Source organism: Tachyglossus aculeatus, chromosome 8, assembly GCF_015852505.1.
Source record: "Tachyglossus aculeatus isolate mTacAcu1 chromosome 8, mTacAcu1.pri, whole genome shotgun sequence".
NCBI lineage: Eukaryota > Metazoa > Chordata > Mammalia > Monotremata > Tachyglossidae > Tachyglossus > Tachyglossus aculeatus.
The window spans coordinates 5,354,026-5,370,420 of NC_052073.1; the positions used below are offsets into that span (position 1 = coordinate 5,354,026).

The window sequence follows — 16,395 nt, forward strand, 5'->3', positions numbered from 1 at the left end:
GGAAAGGCCTCCTCCCTGAGGAGCCATGGCGGCGCTGAGGGGAGAGGCGCCTCCTACGTCGCCGCCACGTCCCGGCCCCGGGGCGGGCCCTGCGGGCGGCTTCAGGGGGGCTTTGTGTTTGCGGGGGGCTGCGGGGTCTCCTCAGAGGGCTCCGCGCCGCCTGACGAGGACGACGGGGAAGATGGAGGCGGCGGCCGCTCCCGTCCTCCTCTCCTCAGGGCCCGGCCCCCAGGCCGCTCCCCACAGAGCAGGCCGCTAGCCCGGCCCAAGGGGACGCCCGCCCTCCTCCTCCTAAACTTTGCAAAGTGGGTTAGTCCGAAAAGGAGGAGGAGGACGGAGGAGGAGGAGGAAGGAGGAAGGAGGGGCGACATCAAAGCCACACGATCCCCGCCGGCTGGGAGGAGTCATGCTTCGCCGTCTGTAATGTCCGCGGAACAGGAGAAGGAGCCCATTGCGCTGAAGAGAGTTCGAGGTAACGGGGTGCGGAGGGACCGGCTCGCTAGTCGCCCCCAAACCCCGGGGACGCCATTATTATATTATTAGTATTATGAATAATCAATCAATCGTATTTATTGAGCGCCGACTGTGTGCAGAGCACTGGACTAAGCGCTTGGCAAGTCCAAGTTGGCAACATCTAGAGACGGTCCCTACCCAACAGTGGGCTCGCAGTCTAAAAGGGGGAGATGGAGAACAAAACCAAACATACTAATAAAATAAATAGAATAGATATGTACAAGTAAACTGAATAAATAGAGTAATAAATATGTACATACATATATAATAATAATAATGGCATCTCCCATCCCTTCCCTCCCCCCCCCCAGTGCGGCCGGTTTGGGGCTCCCCTTTCTCCCGCAAACCCCGACCCAGCCAGTTGGATAATAATGATAATAATAACGGCGTTTATTAATCAATCAATCAATCAATCGTATTTATGGAGCGCCCGCTGTGTGCAGAGCACTGGACTAAGCGCTTGGCAAGTCCAAGTTGGCAACAGCTAGAGACGGTCCCTACCCAACAGCGGGCTCGCAGTCTAAAAGGGGGAGACGGGGAACAAAACCAAACATACTAACAAAATAAAATAAACAGAATAGATATGTACAAGTAAAATGAATAGAGTAATAAATATGTGCATACATATATAATAATAATAATGGCATCTCCCATCCCTTCCCTCCCCCCCGCCAGTGCGGCCGGCTTGGGGTTTCCCCTTTCTCCCGCAAACCCAGACCCAGCCAGTCGCATAATAGTGATAATAACGGCGTTTATTAATTAATCAATCAATCAATCAATCGTATTTATTGAGCGCCTGCTGTGTGCAGAGCACTGTACTAAGCGCTTGGGAAGTCCAAGTTGGCAGCATAGAGAGACGGGCCCGACCCACCAGCGGGCTCACAGGGTGGAAGAGCACTGCTGGGGAGGTTACAAGGTGATCAGGTTGGCCCTCCGGGGGGGCTTGCAATCTTAATCCCCGTTTTACAGATGAGGGAACTGAGGCCCGGAGAAGAGGAGTAATGTTGGTGTTTGTTAAGCGCTCACTACGTGCCAAGCGCTGCTCTAAGCGCTGCGGGGGATACAAGGTAATTAAGGTTGTCCCACGGGTGGCTCACAGTCTCCATCCCCATTTTACAGATGAGGGGACTGAGGACAGAGAAGTTAAGGTAATCAAGGTTGTCCCACGGGGGGTTCACAGTCTTCATCCCTATTTTACAGATGAGGGGACTGAGGACAGAGAAGTTAAGGTAATCAAGGTTGTCCCACGGGGGGTTCACAGTCTTCATCCCCATTTTACAGATGAGGAGACGGGGGACAGACTTGCCCAAAATCACGCAGCTGACAAGTGGTGGAGTCGGGATTAGAACCCATGACCTCTGACTCCAAGTGAAGTGACTTGCCCAAAGTCGCCCAGCGGACAGTTGGCGGATCCGGGATTTGAACCCGTGACCAATGACTCCAAATCCTGTGCCCTTTCCACTGAGCCACAATGTTAGGCGCTTATCATGTGCCAAGCACTGTTCTAAGCGCTGGGGTAGATACAAGGTCATCAGGTTGCCCCACGTGGGGCTCACAGTCTTCATCCCCATTTTGCAGAGGAGGGAACTGAAGCCCACTAAAGCAGGGGCCGTCTCTATGTGATGCCAACTTGTACTTCCCAAGCGCTTGGTACAGTGCTCTGCACACAGTAAGCGCTCAGTAAATACGATTGAAAGTCACACAGCTGACAAGCGGCGGAGGCGGGATTAGAACCCAGGACCTCTGACTCCCAAGCCCGGGCTCTTTCCAGTGAGCCACGCTGCTTCTCCATATCGGGGTTTATCTCCTTCCCCTGCACAGGGAACCCAGGAGTCCTCGGAGCCGCCTCCCAAAAGTTTCGTCGTCGTCTTCTTTTTCTTCAGTCGTATTTATTGAGCGCTTACTGTGTGCAGAGCACTGTACTAAGCGCTTGGGAAGTACAAGTTGGCAACATATAGAGACAGCCCCTATCATCATCATCATCAATCGTATTTATTGAGCGCTTACTGTGTGCAGAGCACTGTACTAAGCGCTTGGGAAGTACAAGTTGGCAACATATAGAGACAGTCAACAGTGGGCTCACAGTCGGGCTCCTCCAGAGCTTCACTTTTAGGGGAGACCCAGGGGGGCCTCAATCCTGGCCGGGCAACTACTTGCCTGCCCCTGGGTATTTATTAAGCGTTTACTACGTGCCAAGCACTGTTCTAAGCGCTGGGGAGGGATACAAGGTAATTAAGGTTGTCCCACGGGGGGCTCACAGTCTTCATCCCCATTTTACAGATGAGGGGACTGAGGACAGAGAAGTTGTGAGTTGCCCAAAGTCGACACCTGTCTCCATGTTTTGTTTTGCTGTCTCCCCCTCCTAGACTGTGAGCCTGGGTAGGGACCGTCTCTATGTGTTGCCGACTTGTACTTCCTAAGCGCTTAGTACAGTGCACGGCACACAGGAAGCGCCCAATAAATACGATTGGATGAATCAATGAATGAAATCAGAAAGGCGGTCGCGCTCGGTGGGAAGGCGAGGCCCTCCGCAGCAGTTTTCGAAATTCATTTTTTTTTTTTTTTGGCTGCAGCTTCTTTGCACAGAAACCACAAGGGCCTTTTATGTTTTGGAGTTTTCGAGCTGGTGTCTTTGACTATCTAGGAATCAGGGCGCTCTAGACAAAGGGGCCATGGTAACCCATCTCGCTGAATACCTGGGGGGAGATCAAAGTCACCCAGCACTGGAAAACAATAATAATGATAATGATGGCATTTGTTAAGCGCTTACTCTGTGCCCAGCACCGTTCTAAGCGCTGGGGAGGTTACAAGGTGATCATCTTGTCTCCTGGGGGGCTAACAGTCCTAATCCCCATTTCCCAGATGAGGGAAGTGAGGCACAGAGAATAATAATAATAATAATGATGGTATTTGTTAAGCGCTTACTATGTGCCCAGCACCGTTCTAACCGCTGGGGAGGTTACAAGGTGATCAGCTTGTCTCATGGGGGGCTAACAGTCCTAATCCCCATTTCCCAGATGAGGGAAGTGAGGCACAGAGAATAATAATAATAATAATGATGGTATTTGTTAAGCGCTTACTATGTGCCCAGCACCGTTCTAACCGCTGGGGAGGTTACAAGGTGATCATCTTGTCCCTTGGGGGGCTAACAGTCCTAATCCCCGTTTCCCAGATGAGGGAACTGAGGCACAGAGAATAATAATAATAATGGTATTTGTTAAGCGCTTACTATGTGCAAAGCACCGTTCTAAGCGCTGGGAAGGTTACAAGGTGATCAGCTTGTCTCATGGGGGGCTAACAGTCCTAATCCCCGTTTCCCAGATGAGGGAATTGAGGCACAGAGAATAATAATAATAATAATAATAATGACGATGGTATTTGTTAAGCGCTTACTATGTGCAAAGCACCGTTCTAAGCGCTAGGGAGGTTACAAGGTGATCAGCTTGTCTCATGGGTGGCTAACAGTCCTAATCCCCGTTTCCCAGATGAGGGAACTGAGGCACAGAGAAGTTAAGTGACTTGCCCAAAGTCACACAGCTGACAATTGGCGGAGCTGGGAGTTGAACCCATGACCTCTGACTCCAAAGCCTGTGCTCTTTCCACTGAGCCACGCTGTTGAGCACTTACTATGTGCCAAGCACTGTCTAAGCACTGGGGTAGATACAGGGTAATGAGGTTGCCCCACGTGGGGCTCAGTCTTCATCCCCATTTTACAGAGGAGGGAAGTGAGGACCACTGAAGTGACTTGCCCAAAGTCACACAGCTGACAAGTGGCGGAGTCGGGATTAGAACCCAGGACCTCTGACTCCCAAGCCCGGGCTCTTTCCACTAAGCTACGCTGTTTCCCATAGAGGGGGGGGAAAAAGGGGTCTGGGCCATTCTGACTTGAATGGCTTTAAGGCGTGAGATGTGCCGTGGAAAGCCTCTGAATTAGGGTAATATGGAGCTGCATTTTTGCACTTCTCTTTCATTCAGGAAACTTCAAGGGCTTTACAGACTGGTAAGTAGCAGGGTAATTTCCCTGCGGACAACAAAGCTTATAGAGGCCAAGGACCACACTCATTCACCTATGTTTTTGTTCAGAGTGGTTAGGGAATAACTTGTTTACAGAGATCAACAGACTGGCTCAACCCGAATCACCATAAACATCTGCCGAATTGTACTGTCCAAACGCTTAGTACAGTGCTCTAGTGCTTAGAACAGTGCTTGGCACATATAACAAATACCGTCGTCATCATCATCAATAAATACAATTGAAAGAACGAATGAATCTCCTTAGAAGCTGGAGTTCAGTTTAACTTGCCATCTCAAAAGCTAAATTTTCAAGGTAAGGTGAAATGCCGTGTTTTAACGCTTTTGAGCAAATCTCATTATTTTTTTCACATCATCCTGCTTTCTAACCGAGCTCGTAGTTTGCCAGATTTCACCTTGGTTTCTTACAGCCAGTTGGTTCTCAGTGAAGCGGAGGCAGTGGGTTCTTTTCACCTCGGTTAACTACAGACTTGGCCATCACGGTGTATGTTAGGCAGAGCAAATCCTAGTGTGGGCTAAGAGCGTGGGTTTGTGTGCATTCTGTTCAGACTTGGTCTGTGGCAGTCTCTGTATCCTCAGGAGGGTACTGCCAGGCCCTATTCACGAGTTAACCCAAGGATACTCAGAGTTTCAGGGGCAGAAAAGAAGAAAATCAATTTTTATTTCTAAAATAAAAAGTTATGTGAGAAGCACTTGTAAGAAGGGTCTTGAATTAATTCGTTTCTAATTCTTTTATAGTTCTGTAACCTACTGAAGGAACCAAAATAACCGCATGGGTCTAATCTGAACAGAATTCTGCAGTGCTTCACTATCCAGATATTCCAACCCTATCGTTGTGATTTTATATTTATTATGCTTCATTACTAGGAATAGTCCTAGTAATGGTCTTCTTCCTTCTGCAACATCCTAACACTTGGATTTGTACCCTTTATTCGCATCTCATTCCATCCCACAGCACTTATGTACATATCTGTAATGTATTTTAAGCAGTGAATCATATTTATTGAGTGCTGTGTGCAGAGCACTGTACTAAGTGCTTGGGAGAGTACAATATAACAGAGCTGGTAAATATGTTCCCTGCCCATAGGGTGCTTAAAAGCAGGAGGGGGAGACAGACACTAATGTAAATAAGTAAATTGCTGGAGTGTGTGGGGCTGAGGGTAAGGTGATTAAGGGTGTAAATCTAAATGTAAGGGAGAGGGAGTAAGTAGAAGAAATGAGGGCTTAGCAAGGCCTCATGGAGGTGTGATTTTAATAAGGCTTTGAAGATGGGGAGAGTGATTGTCTGTCGGATTTGAAGGCAGGGAGGGCGGGCCAGGCCAGAAGCAGGACGTGGGAGAAAAGTCAGTGGTGAGATAGACGAGGTTTGTCACTCTCCCTCTGGATCGTAAGCTCTGTGTCTACCAAAACAGAGCTTCATATCTGCCAACTCTGTTATATTGTACTGTCCCAAGCGTTTAGTACAGTGCTCTGCACAGAGTAAGGCTCTGTAAATGTGATCGATTGAGATGACAGTTACCAACATGGACTCAAGTAATGGTGAGGACAATTGGCCAAATGCTTGGCCTATGTTTTCGGAACATTTTAACTTCATTCATTAGCCCGTTCAAACGGCAAGGCCTGTGGTCTAGTCCAGTGTCATCACGTTTGTATTTCAGAATGGGGACATGGAGGTCCAGCATGTAGCCCAGGGCTAGCCAGTGAGTCACTGAAAGAATTGAGTTTAGAAGCTAGAGTCTCTTATGGCTACACCCATGCACTCATCATCCCAAATGATCATTTACTGAGAGTCCAGTAAGAACAAGACACTTTCTAAGTGCTAGAGGATTTTTTTTAATAAAGAGTGAAGGCAATCTCTGCCCTTGATAAACTTACATTCTAAACTGAGAGACAAAATAAATGAATGGATTTAAATGGCAGCTCAGGATACACATAGAAATTCAGGTGTCTCTCAAACTGAGGATGAGATCTGAGAAAAGGCAATATAAACAAATGTGAGCAAAGTGAGCTGGTCTTTGTAAAGTACAAAGGAGGTTTGGTTCTAGACCTAAAGTTTGCAGCCTATTCATGTTTCAGAAGCGGAAAGCAGGAACCTAAGAATTCGAAGGAAATCTGGGGCAGTAGAGATCAAAGCCAAAAGACCTGCAAAAATTTCATTCATGAGTTCGATTCTTTGTAAACCGAATCTCTCTAAGGAGAAACAGTTTACAAAGAATCGTTGAAATTATGAATGAAAGTTTTGCAGGTGTCTGAACATGTCCTCTGAACTTGGCAATAATGATGTAGGGGTAAATTTTATTTCTATATAATAAGGGCATATACCTATTCATATTTTTCCATGTCCAGTTAGTTTACGAGTGTCCCTAGGTCTTTCATACCTGAAGAAGTCCGTGAGATTCATTCATTCATTCGTTCAATTGTATTTATTGAGTGCTTACTGTGTGCAGAGCACTGTACTAAGCGCTTGGGAAGTACAAGTTGGCAACACATAGAGACGGTCCCTACCCAACAACAGGCTCACAGTCTAGAAGGGGGAGACAGACAACAAAACAAAACATTTGGACAGGTGTCATCAGAATAAGTAGAAGTAAAGCTAGATGCACATCATTAACAAAGTAAATAGAATAGTAAATATGTGCAAGTAAAATAGAGTAATGAATCTGTACAAGCATGTATACAGGTGCTGTGGGGAGGGGAAGGAGGTAGGGTGGGGGGGATGGGGAGGAGGAGAGGAAAAAGGGGGCGCAGTCAGGGAAGGCCTCCTGGAGGAGGTGAGCTCTCAGTAGGGCTTTGAAGGGAGGAAGAGAGCTAGCTTGGCGGATGTGGGGAGGGAGGGCATTCCAGGCCCGGGGGAGGACGCGGGCTGGGGGTCGATGGCGGGACAGGCGAGAACGAGGTACAGTGAGGAGGTTACACATGGCTGCATCTGTGGCCACTACATCTTGTGACACAGAGACTGCCCTTATATATGCTGTCTTTTTTCTAGTTGTTTTTTTATTTTTCTTCTTATGCCTCTTTGTCTTTAAGACAAAGAAGAGCAAATGAAATGCAACTAAAAACTGTGTAAAGTGAACAGTTCCTGAATTTGTAACTCCCTGAAAATCAGCGGAGCGCATTGAGGGAAAATGTCTTCCCGGTTTCACCTTTACATCTACCCACAGTTGGTGAAGTCCGGGGGTTTCTCACTGGCTTCCAGATTTACCTCAGGATCAGTGCCCAGCTTTCTTCACCATCCCCTCTCCATCTTCTGCCGCTCCGTCCCTCGCGGCAGAATTGCAAAACTAGAGAACGCGAGGGTCCAGCCTCTGTCAGAACCTTCTCGCTTCTGTCTTCCCGTCCCGGCTGTTGTGCTAAGGGTCGTGAATGGGCCTGCAATGTCAGCGGGCGAAGGGGCCCATCTGTCTGTCCAGGGATGCCCCTGATTAGGTGGCAGCTGGGAATGGGAGGGGTGCCAGGATAGAGCATGGAGGGGTGGAAACAGGAAAAAGCATCCACATTTTCAAGATCTGGATAGCAGGTTTGCAGGGACAGACATGCACAGAAGAATGAGGACTGGAGATTCATCATCTAGAAAAAGAGAGGTTAGCGTTCATTGGCTAGTTTTTAATCTCTCAAAGTTATTCTCATGGCACGCTTGAAAGGTGTGAGTCTATGTACAGGATGTGAAACACCGGAGTTTTACTGAATATCTTTGTTTAATAATTAAGTCCAAGGGTAAGGTTTCCAAGGGTGAGGTTTGGGGGGCTGAAAGGAAAGTCATTTCACAGAAGAATGAGGACTGGAGATTCATCATCTAGAAAAAGAGAGGTTAGCGTTCATTGGCTAGTTTTTAATCTCTCAAAGTTATTCTCATGGCACGCTTGAAAGGGGCGAGTCTATGTACAGGATGTGAAACACCGGAGTTTTACTAAATATCTTTGTTTAATAATTAAGTCCAAGGGTAAGGTTTCCAAGGGTGAGGTTTGGGGGGCTGAAAGAAAAGTCATTTCAGCACTAAATGTGTGGTTGAATGAACCACATGGTATTAAGTGGTTGAATGAACCACATGGTATTAAGGATGGATGTTGGAGGTTCCGGATTTGAGGAAAGAAGCATCTGTATGTGTTATCTTTGGTCTTGGGTGGGGCATGGCTCATTGGAAAGAACGGGGGCTTGGGAGTTAGAGATCATGGGTTCTAATCCCGGTTCCACCACACGTCTGCTGTGTGACCTTGGGCAAGTCACTTAACTTCTCTGAGCCTCATTCCCTTCATCTGTGAAATGGGGATGAAGACTGTGAGCCCCACGTGGGACAACCTGATCACCTTGTACCCCACCAGCGCTTAGAACAGTGCTTTGCACATAGTAAGCGCTTAACAAATGCCATTATTATTATTAACCCTCATGAAAGATGTTCAAAAATAAGTCCCCTGGAGCTCTTGTGCCTCCTGTTATCTACCTGAAGCACATCAGGCAAAGACTTTTTACATTTCTACAAATATTCTTCCCCAACAGATTTAGTAGAGTCTCTTGTGTTAAGTGCTCTTGACCCACTGGTATTTTTCTTTTCATTCTGCCAGTCAGTGCCAGTTCTAGTGGTGGGTAAGCTTTGTGATTTGGAAAGCTGTCCACTTAGAACTAGCTGGAGATCACCAGTTCACTTTATACAGGCCAGTGATCAGCTTTTACTGGGTAAAGGTCTCCTCTAATTTATGCCGGAATTGGACCAGCATGACCTTGGGTAGGAAAGGTCCTTCCTTGTCTCCACATCATTTCTTCACAAGCAGTCATTTTACCACTCAGATGTATTCTTTGTCTTTTAACTTGAAAGCAGAGCGCTCAATTAGGGCTTCTCATGTTAATGGTAACAAATCTAAGGGCATTCTGATGTAAATCGGGAAAAGTGTGATTTTTATTGTCCTAGAGATAACAAAAGTTATGTGTGCTTCCTATGGTAATTCCATAGCCTTAAGAATAGAACAGGCGTAGTAATGGGTAGCTGTAATGGGCTTTGGTTGATGTGACTAACATAAAAATGATTCACTTATGAATGGAGAATTTTGTCTGGATGAAAACTTTCTAGGTGGAGACAGTGGACTGGATGGGTTAGGAGGACCAGGTGTTCAGCTTGGAAGCCCTGATAAGAAAAAGCGCAAAGCAAACGCCCAGGTAAATTATATTCCGTTGTTGTAGTTTTGCTAATGCCTTTCTTTCCTTCGCCATTGTGGCCAGATGGTTGAAGAAGAACATGCCCGGGGTTGAACCTTCAGTGCCCGCCTCCGTCAAATCATACCTCAGGAAGTGCAGACAGAAGAGGCTGAAGTTTAAGAGTCCTGACACGAACTCTGCAATGTCGGTGGTGTTAGGCTATCTTTTTATTCAGGATCTTACGAAACAAGTCAGGAGCCTTTGATGAACCTAGAAAATGAGAATGGACCAAATTTGAGCTGTTGAATTGGTGCTGGAGGGGTTCTATGAGGGAGGGGCTTGGGGTTGGATTGTTTAATTGTCTTCTCCCGTCTCTAATGCCTGCCTTTCTGTTCTGGGCTCTTCTTGATGCTCTGACATGAAGTTTCCGTTCCGTTCTGGTTTTCAGCCCTCAGCCTTTATTCCTTTACCCAGGAATTGCCCTCCTCCGTCATCACTGTGTTTCTGAATTGATAGTTATCCGAATGATAAAATCCAGTGGGTTCCGCTTCACGTCATCCATTATTAATGTGTTCAGCAGTTTAGCCCTAACCCAAATCACCAGACCAAGTCCAAATACCTCTGCCCTTTCAATGATATGACTCACTTGGCAGTCCTGGCTATTTAAGGCAACCCAATTTCTTCTTGGAGTTTAGGGTCCCCTCCTGGATTGTAAATTCCAGGACTGTAAGCTCCAGGAATGTGTCTACCAACTCTGTTATAGTGTACGCTCCCAAGTGCTTAGTACAGTGCTCTGTACACAGAAAGTGCTCAGTAAATATGATCGATTGATCGAGGGAAGGAATCATTTCTACTAAGTCCATTGTACTCTTCCAGCTGCTTAATCTGGGGCTATACATGCAATAGGCACTCAATAAATACTGTTGATTTATTGATTAGAGGAGCAGTGCCCAGGGTGACTCCAGTGTTCCCTTAGGGTTTGATTTTCATGGTCATTTTTGTTTGGGATCCATTCTGGGGATTTTGGCTGCTGCCCCTGGGAAGATCAAGGGCTCACTGTCCAGTTTGGGCTCCTCAACAACTGGCATTATTAGTCAGGGGTAGGGGGCTGAGAACACAGTTGAAGCAGCATGGCCTAATGGAGAGAGCACAGGCCTGGGAATCAGAGAACCTGGGTTCTAATCCTGGCTCTGCCCTTTGCCTGCTTTATGACTTTGGGCAAGTCACTTAACTTCTCTGGGCCTCAGTTTCCTCATCTGTAAAAAAAAAAATGGATTACATCTTAATCCTTTCTACCTACACCGGAAGCCCCATGTGGGACAGCGACTGTGTCCAAACTGATAACCTTGTATCTACACCAGCTCTTAGAACAGTTTTGGTGTAGATTAAGTGCTTAACAGATGCCACTATTATTATCATCATTAGTATTATGTAGTGGACTCCCTCTGTCTTGTTTCAGCCTTCAGAATGACTGTCCATTGAATTTATGCTTCAGTGTAGCAGTATCCGGGCTGCTGTAGATAACCAAAGTTGAGACTCAACGGCTAGACACCTTCAGAAAAGGAGTGGCTGTTTATTGGGGGTCCAAAGGGCGACAGTGCAAAGCTGGGGGGCCTTAGTGCACCTTATTAGGTGGAACCAGAAACAGGCACAAAACCGGAAAAGTATGCACAATACTTGCATTTTTTTGTAACAACGTGTTTGATATTTTCTCCCACATCCAAATGATTTATGCCCTTTCACTTTTGGATCAAATTTAGTACCTTCGCTTAGCCTTCACAAATCTGAACGCTGAAAAATAAAATTTATCTATATAGCTCCATTCGAGTATTACAATTGGGAGGGATTGTGTCCAGACCAATTTGCATGTATCCACTGTAGCGCTTAGTACAGTACCTGGCGCACAGTACGCACTTATCAAATGCCACGATTATTATTATTATTACCTTCTGATTACCTTATACATCACCTGATGTTTAGCACATAAGTAAGCCCTTAATACACAGTTCAGTAAATAAACAAACCCCTCGTTTATATTCTCCTACCTTTTAGACTGTGAGCCCACTGTTGGGTAGGGACTGTCTCTATGTGTTGCCAATTTGTACTTCCCAAGCGCTTAGTACAGTGCTCTGCACATAGTAAGCGCTCAATAAATACGATTGATTGATTGATTGATTGAGAGCAGTTCAGAAGGATGGGCTGTAACTTAGAAAAGCTAAGGGTGGCATGGGTAAATACTGAGCTTGCCGATGAAAATTCATCTTTAAAGTAAATTATCAGCATCTTTAATGTGGGAGACATCCGGAATGATCTTGGAAAATCATAAGGTCATTTAATATTACCACAGCCGTTTAATATTAAAATAGCCCTCACCCAGTGGAATCTCATTCAGTGCTGCTTGCTATACTGTCAAAACAATTCTTTGTTTAAAATTTTTGAAAAAGAGTTTCAGCCGAAGTAATTTTTTAAAAACTCCTATTGGAATAATTGGGTATTATGAGAATAATCTTATTTACCCAGGGTGCATTTTAGAGTAATCACGGAGGAGGCATCCTTTGTCTACAACCTGCTGTTGGAAGCATAATTGGGTGGTTTTAGGCCTTTCATATCTTTTTATTCTCTGTCAGTGTAAATCATTCCTTCTCTAACGAAGGCCTGGTGATAAGTACAGAGTGCATGCAGATCAGTTTTCTCTACTTCTGTCACCAATTACGAGACGTGCGGTAGGACTGAAATCTGGGAATTTATTTTTCCCCGTCTGTGGCCATGATCTCCTTTATTTAGTAAATCGTTTCTGAAGTCAAGCTAAGAATACCTCTTCGATCCTTATTTATAATTCTTTTTATGGACACTTTGGGCCTAATAGATGCTTTTAAATTTTTTTTTTTAATTTTAAGTGAATTCTTTTTTAGTGTAGTGGATAACCTGCTCATTATAGGACAATTAGGACATGAAACTTATTTTGAAGAGTCCGTTAAGTGCTGCAGTCTTTCTCTGCTATGCAGATTAGTTTGAACTCAGTACAAAGCTCTTTAGTATTTGATTTTGGGGACAGAAATGTGACGCATTTTTGCTTTTCACAGTAAAATATTTTAAAATATTGAAAATGGGAGGAAAAGCAACCAAACTATCTCTTGTATTCTCAGAGGGAAGATCCCTTTGGCCAGAGAGAGATTCCCCAAGCATTTCTTTAATGATATTTGTTAAGCGCTTACTATGTGCCAGGCACTGTAGTAAACGCTGGGATAGGTACAAGCAAATCCGGTTGGATAGAGTCCATGTCCCACATGGGGCTCACAGTTTTAATTCTCGTTTAACAGATGAGATAACTTAGAGGCACAGAGAAGTTAAGTGATTTGCCCAAGGTCACAGAAAAGACAAGTAATAATAATAATGGCATTTATTAAGCGCTTACTATGTGCAAAGCACTGTTCTAAGCGCTGGGGTGGTTACAAGGTGATCAGGTTGTCCCACGTGGGGCTCACAGTCTTAATCCCCGTGTTACAGATGAGGTCACTGAGGCCCAGAGAAGTGAAGTTACTTGCCCACAGTCACACAGCTGACAATTGGCGGAGCCGGGATTTGAACCCGTGATCTCTGACTTCAAAGCCCGGGCTCTTTCCAGTGAGCCACGCTAGGATTAGAACCCAGGTCCTTCTTCTGACTCACAGCCCGTGACCTATCCACCAGCCCGGCTGCTTCTCAAGTATTGTGATATTTGGAACCGTTTCCAGAGCCACCTTGAATCAAAAAGGAAATAGTCAATAATACTCAATTTTAATTCTATTTCAGTAGGTATCTTGGAGTATATTTTCCATAGGATTAACTTGCGTCTGCCCCAGCACTTAGAACTGTGCTTGGCACATAGTAAGCGCTGCTTAAAAAGTACTGTCAATATTATTAGTTCACCTTTAGCTGAGGCCTATGAAATATTTACAGGATTTTTGCATTCCCGGGATCTCCAGCCCTATTGTTGTCTCTTTCCATATCCTGGGGTTTTTCCCTTTCCCTCACTCTTATTTAATGGTCTCTACTTCTCTCTCATATTCCTTCTTGAAATCCCTAGCGCCCCATCTCTTCTCCATCCCCCATTTTTCTTCAACTTTTCTCCGCTGTCTTTCCACTCTTCCTTCTCTCTGTTATCTATACAGTCTCCCTCCCTTTAATTCCCGCTACCTTCTCTTCCTCCTCCCTCTGTCATTTGCCTCTTTGTCCCCATTTCTCTTCCAGTTGCTAGTTAGCCAGATTCATTTTGGCAGTGGAAAACAGAGGTGGTAATGTACCATTGCCAATACGGTGCCTATTTGTTTGTGGTGCTGATGGGATAAAATTGCCACCAGAAGCAGAAATGAGCAGAAAGTTTCCTTCCAGTTAGGGTGGCCACTTCCTCCACTGATGTCTTGGCATCTGCCAGGATTGTTTTAGGGATGGAGAGGAGGCCGTTCGCCTCCTCTGCTCCGTGATGCTGAAATGATTCTCGTGGGGGAAAGCAGGAATTAGAAGCCGGCTCCCTCAACTCTCAGTTCTTGCATTTGCAGCAGTCATCACCACTCTGAAGTGAGCGTCAGTCTGGACAAAGAACATGAGGCAGGAGATCCTCCTCAGTTGTCTCCATCACCAAAATGGCCCATGCAGTTTGCAACAGAATCGCAAGCCCAGCTGCCCAGGTTTTGGTCAGGGGTGTAGACAACTCTCCAAATAAGTCAGCAAACCACTCTCAGAGCCCAGCTCCCAGTTGTGCCATCTTGACCTCTCTTCCCGGGCACGTTTATTAGGCCCGGCAACTGCACGTGCCCAGATCAGGAGACAGAAGTTGATCACAGCTATTAATATATAAATTACGCGTCAGGGATAAAATTAAAAGTAGAGGCATTATTGAGCCAGCAGTGTTTGGGAGACAGGACCGTATTTACTTAGGTAGTTGGAGTGAGCGCTGAAATGTGTCCAAACCAAAACTCCCGTTCTGGTTCCTGGGAAGATTTCACTAATGTACCTCTCATTTGAAACTTTCATTGCAGGGGCCCTCTTTTCCTCCACCATCAGAATATGCCCCACCACCAAATCCAAGCTCGGATCATCTGGTAGCTGCAAATCCGTTTGACGACAACTATAATCCTGTTTCGTACAAGCCTCTTCCTTCGGGAAATCCGTATCTTAGTCCCGGTTATCCCGGCTTTGGGGGCTACACCACGTTCAGGATGCCTCCTCACATGCCTCCGAGAATGTCTTCCCCTTACTACGGGGCGTACGCCCTTCGAAATCAGCCGCACCAGTTTCCCCAGAACCCCATGGGCATAGGGTTCAATCGACCTCCTGCTTTTAACTTTGGGCCCCAAGATAATTCTGGGTACGGAAATCCGGTTTATAGCGGCGGGCTGGGGCAGAACGTTAATATGCCCGGTCAGCATTTTAGACCAAATCCTGGTGAAAACTTCCCTCAGATGCCCCCGCAGAACGCCAACCAAATGGCCAATCCCGACATGGTCCCGCATTTTGGCCCCGGAAACGCTCCGAGTTTCACCTCCCAGTTAGAACCGAATCATTCTTTCGTCCCCCTGCCAAACGCTTTTAGTCAGGCCAAAGCCCCTCACCAGAAGCCAGACTTTAATCAAGGACAGAGCAAAAACACCGCTCAGAACTCCTCAGCACACCCACCTCAGCTGAGCCTGGACCCCGCGGGGAACCAGAGTACCGCCGAGGCGAAAAACGTCCACCGCAGCAACGCGGCGAGCACGGAGAGCAACCACTCCGGCGGCGCAGAGGTGGTGACCGCCGGCCAGGCCAACGGGACCCCAAACCAACCCCGCCCGCCCAGGGGCTCGCCCGCCGGGGCCAGCTCTGAAAAGAACAGCAAAAGCACCCTCCCCCTGAGCCGCCATGGCCACCCATCCTCGGATCCGGTGTATCCTTGCGGCATATGCACGAACGAAGTGAACGATGACCAGGATGCCATCCTGTGCGAGGCCTCCTGCCAGAAATGGTTTCACCGCATCTGCACGGGTATGACCGAGACCGCCTATGGGCTCCTGACGGCGGAAGCGTCAGCCGTCTGGGGCTGTGACACCTGCATGGCCGACAAGGACGTTCAGCTGATGCGCACCAGGGAGAGCATTGGGGCCACGGCAGCGGGTACGGACGGGTAGTGGCGGGAAGGGTGTTCTTTGTCTTTTTCCAGGCGTCGCAGCGGTCCGGCTTTCAAGGATCCGAAAGCTTCCCAAAGCCCCTGAAAATCGTATTTGTCTCGTCAGCTCCCTGGTTAAGCTTAGCGATTTCCAGGCCGGACGTTCAGTCTTAGGTCCGGCGCGGATAATGATTCTCTTTTTTGGTATATCCTCCCTGGGTGTTCATCAGAAATACAAAAGCCTCTCAACGCTTCATTCATTCATTCGGTCGTATTTATTGAGCACTTACTGTGTGCTGAGCACTGTACTAAGCGCTTGGGAAGTACAGGTTGGCAACAGATAGAGACGGTCCCTACCCAACAGTGGGCTCACAGTCTAGAAGGGGGAGACAGAGAACAAAACAGAATAAAGCTTCAAATCCAGACCGGTAAAATTTAGATTTAGCGTAATCACAGGAAGGTCGTCCCCCACCCCCTCACACAAAACATCCCCACTATAAAAAGTAATTACTAGAATTATTGGCGGCGGAACATAAACTGCTCCAAAATGCTGAGCTTTTTAAGCCTGGCCAGTTAGGTCGACATCCAATACAATTCGTGGT

General features: G+C 46.7%; 1 protein-coding gene across 1 annotated transcript; it reads left to right on the forward strand.

The window, feature by feature from the left end:
• The first annotated feature begins 264 nt into the window (after nucleotides 1-264).
• PYGO1 (pygopus family PHD finger 1) lies at nucleotides 265-16,096 on the forward strand. Its single transcript, XM_038750449.1, has 3 exons — nucleotides 265-472; nucleotides 9,608-9,693; nucleotides 14,691-16,096. The coding sequence occupies exons 1-3, from the start codon at nucleotides 424-426 to the stop codon at nucleotides 15,813-15,815; spliced, it is 1,260 nt and encodes a 419-aa protein (XP_038606377.1). The 5' UTR covers nucleotides 265-423; the 3' UTR covers nucleotides 15,816-16,096.
• Nucleotides 16,097-16,395: the final 299 nt, after the last annotated feature.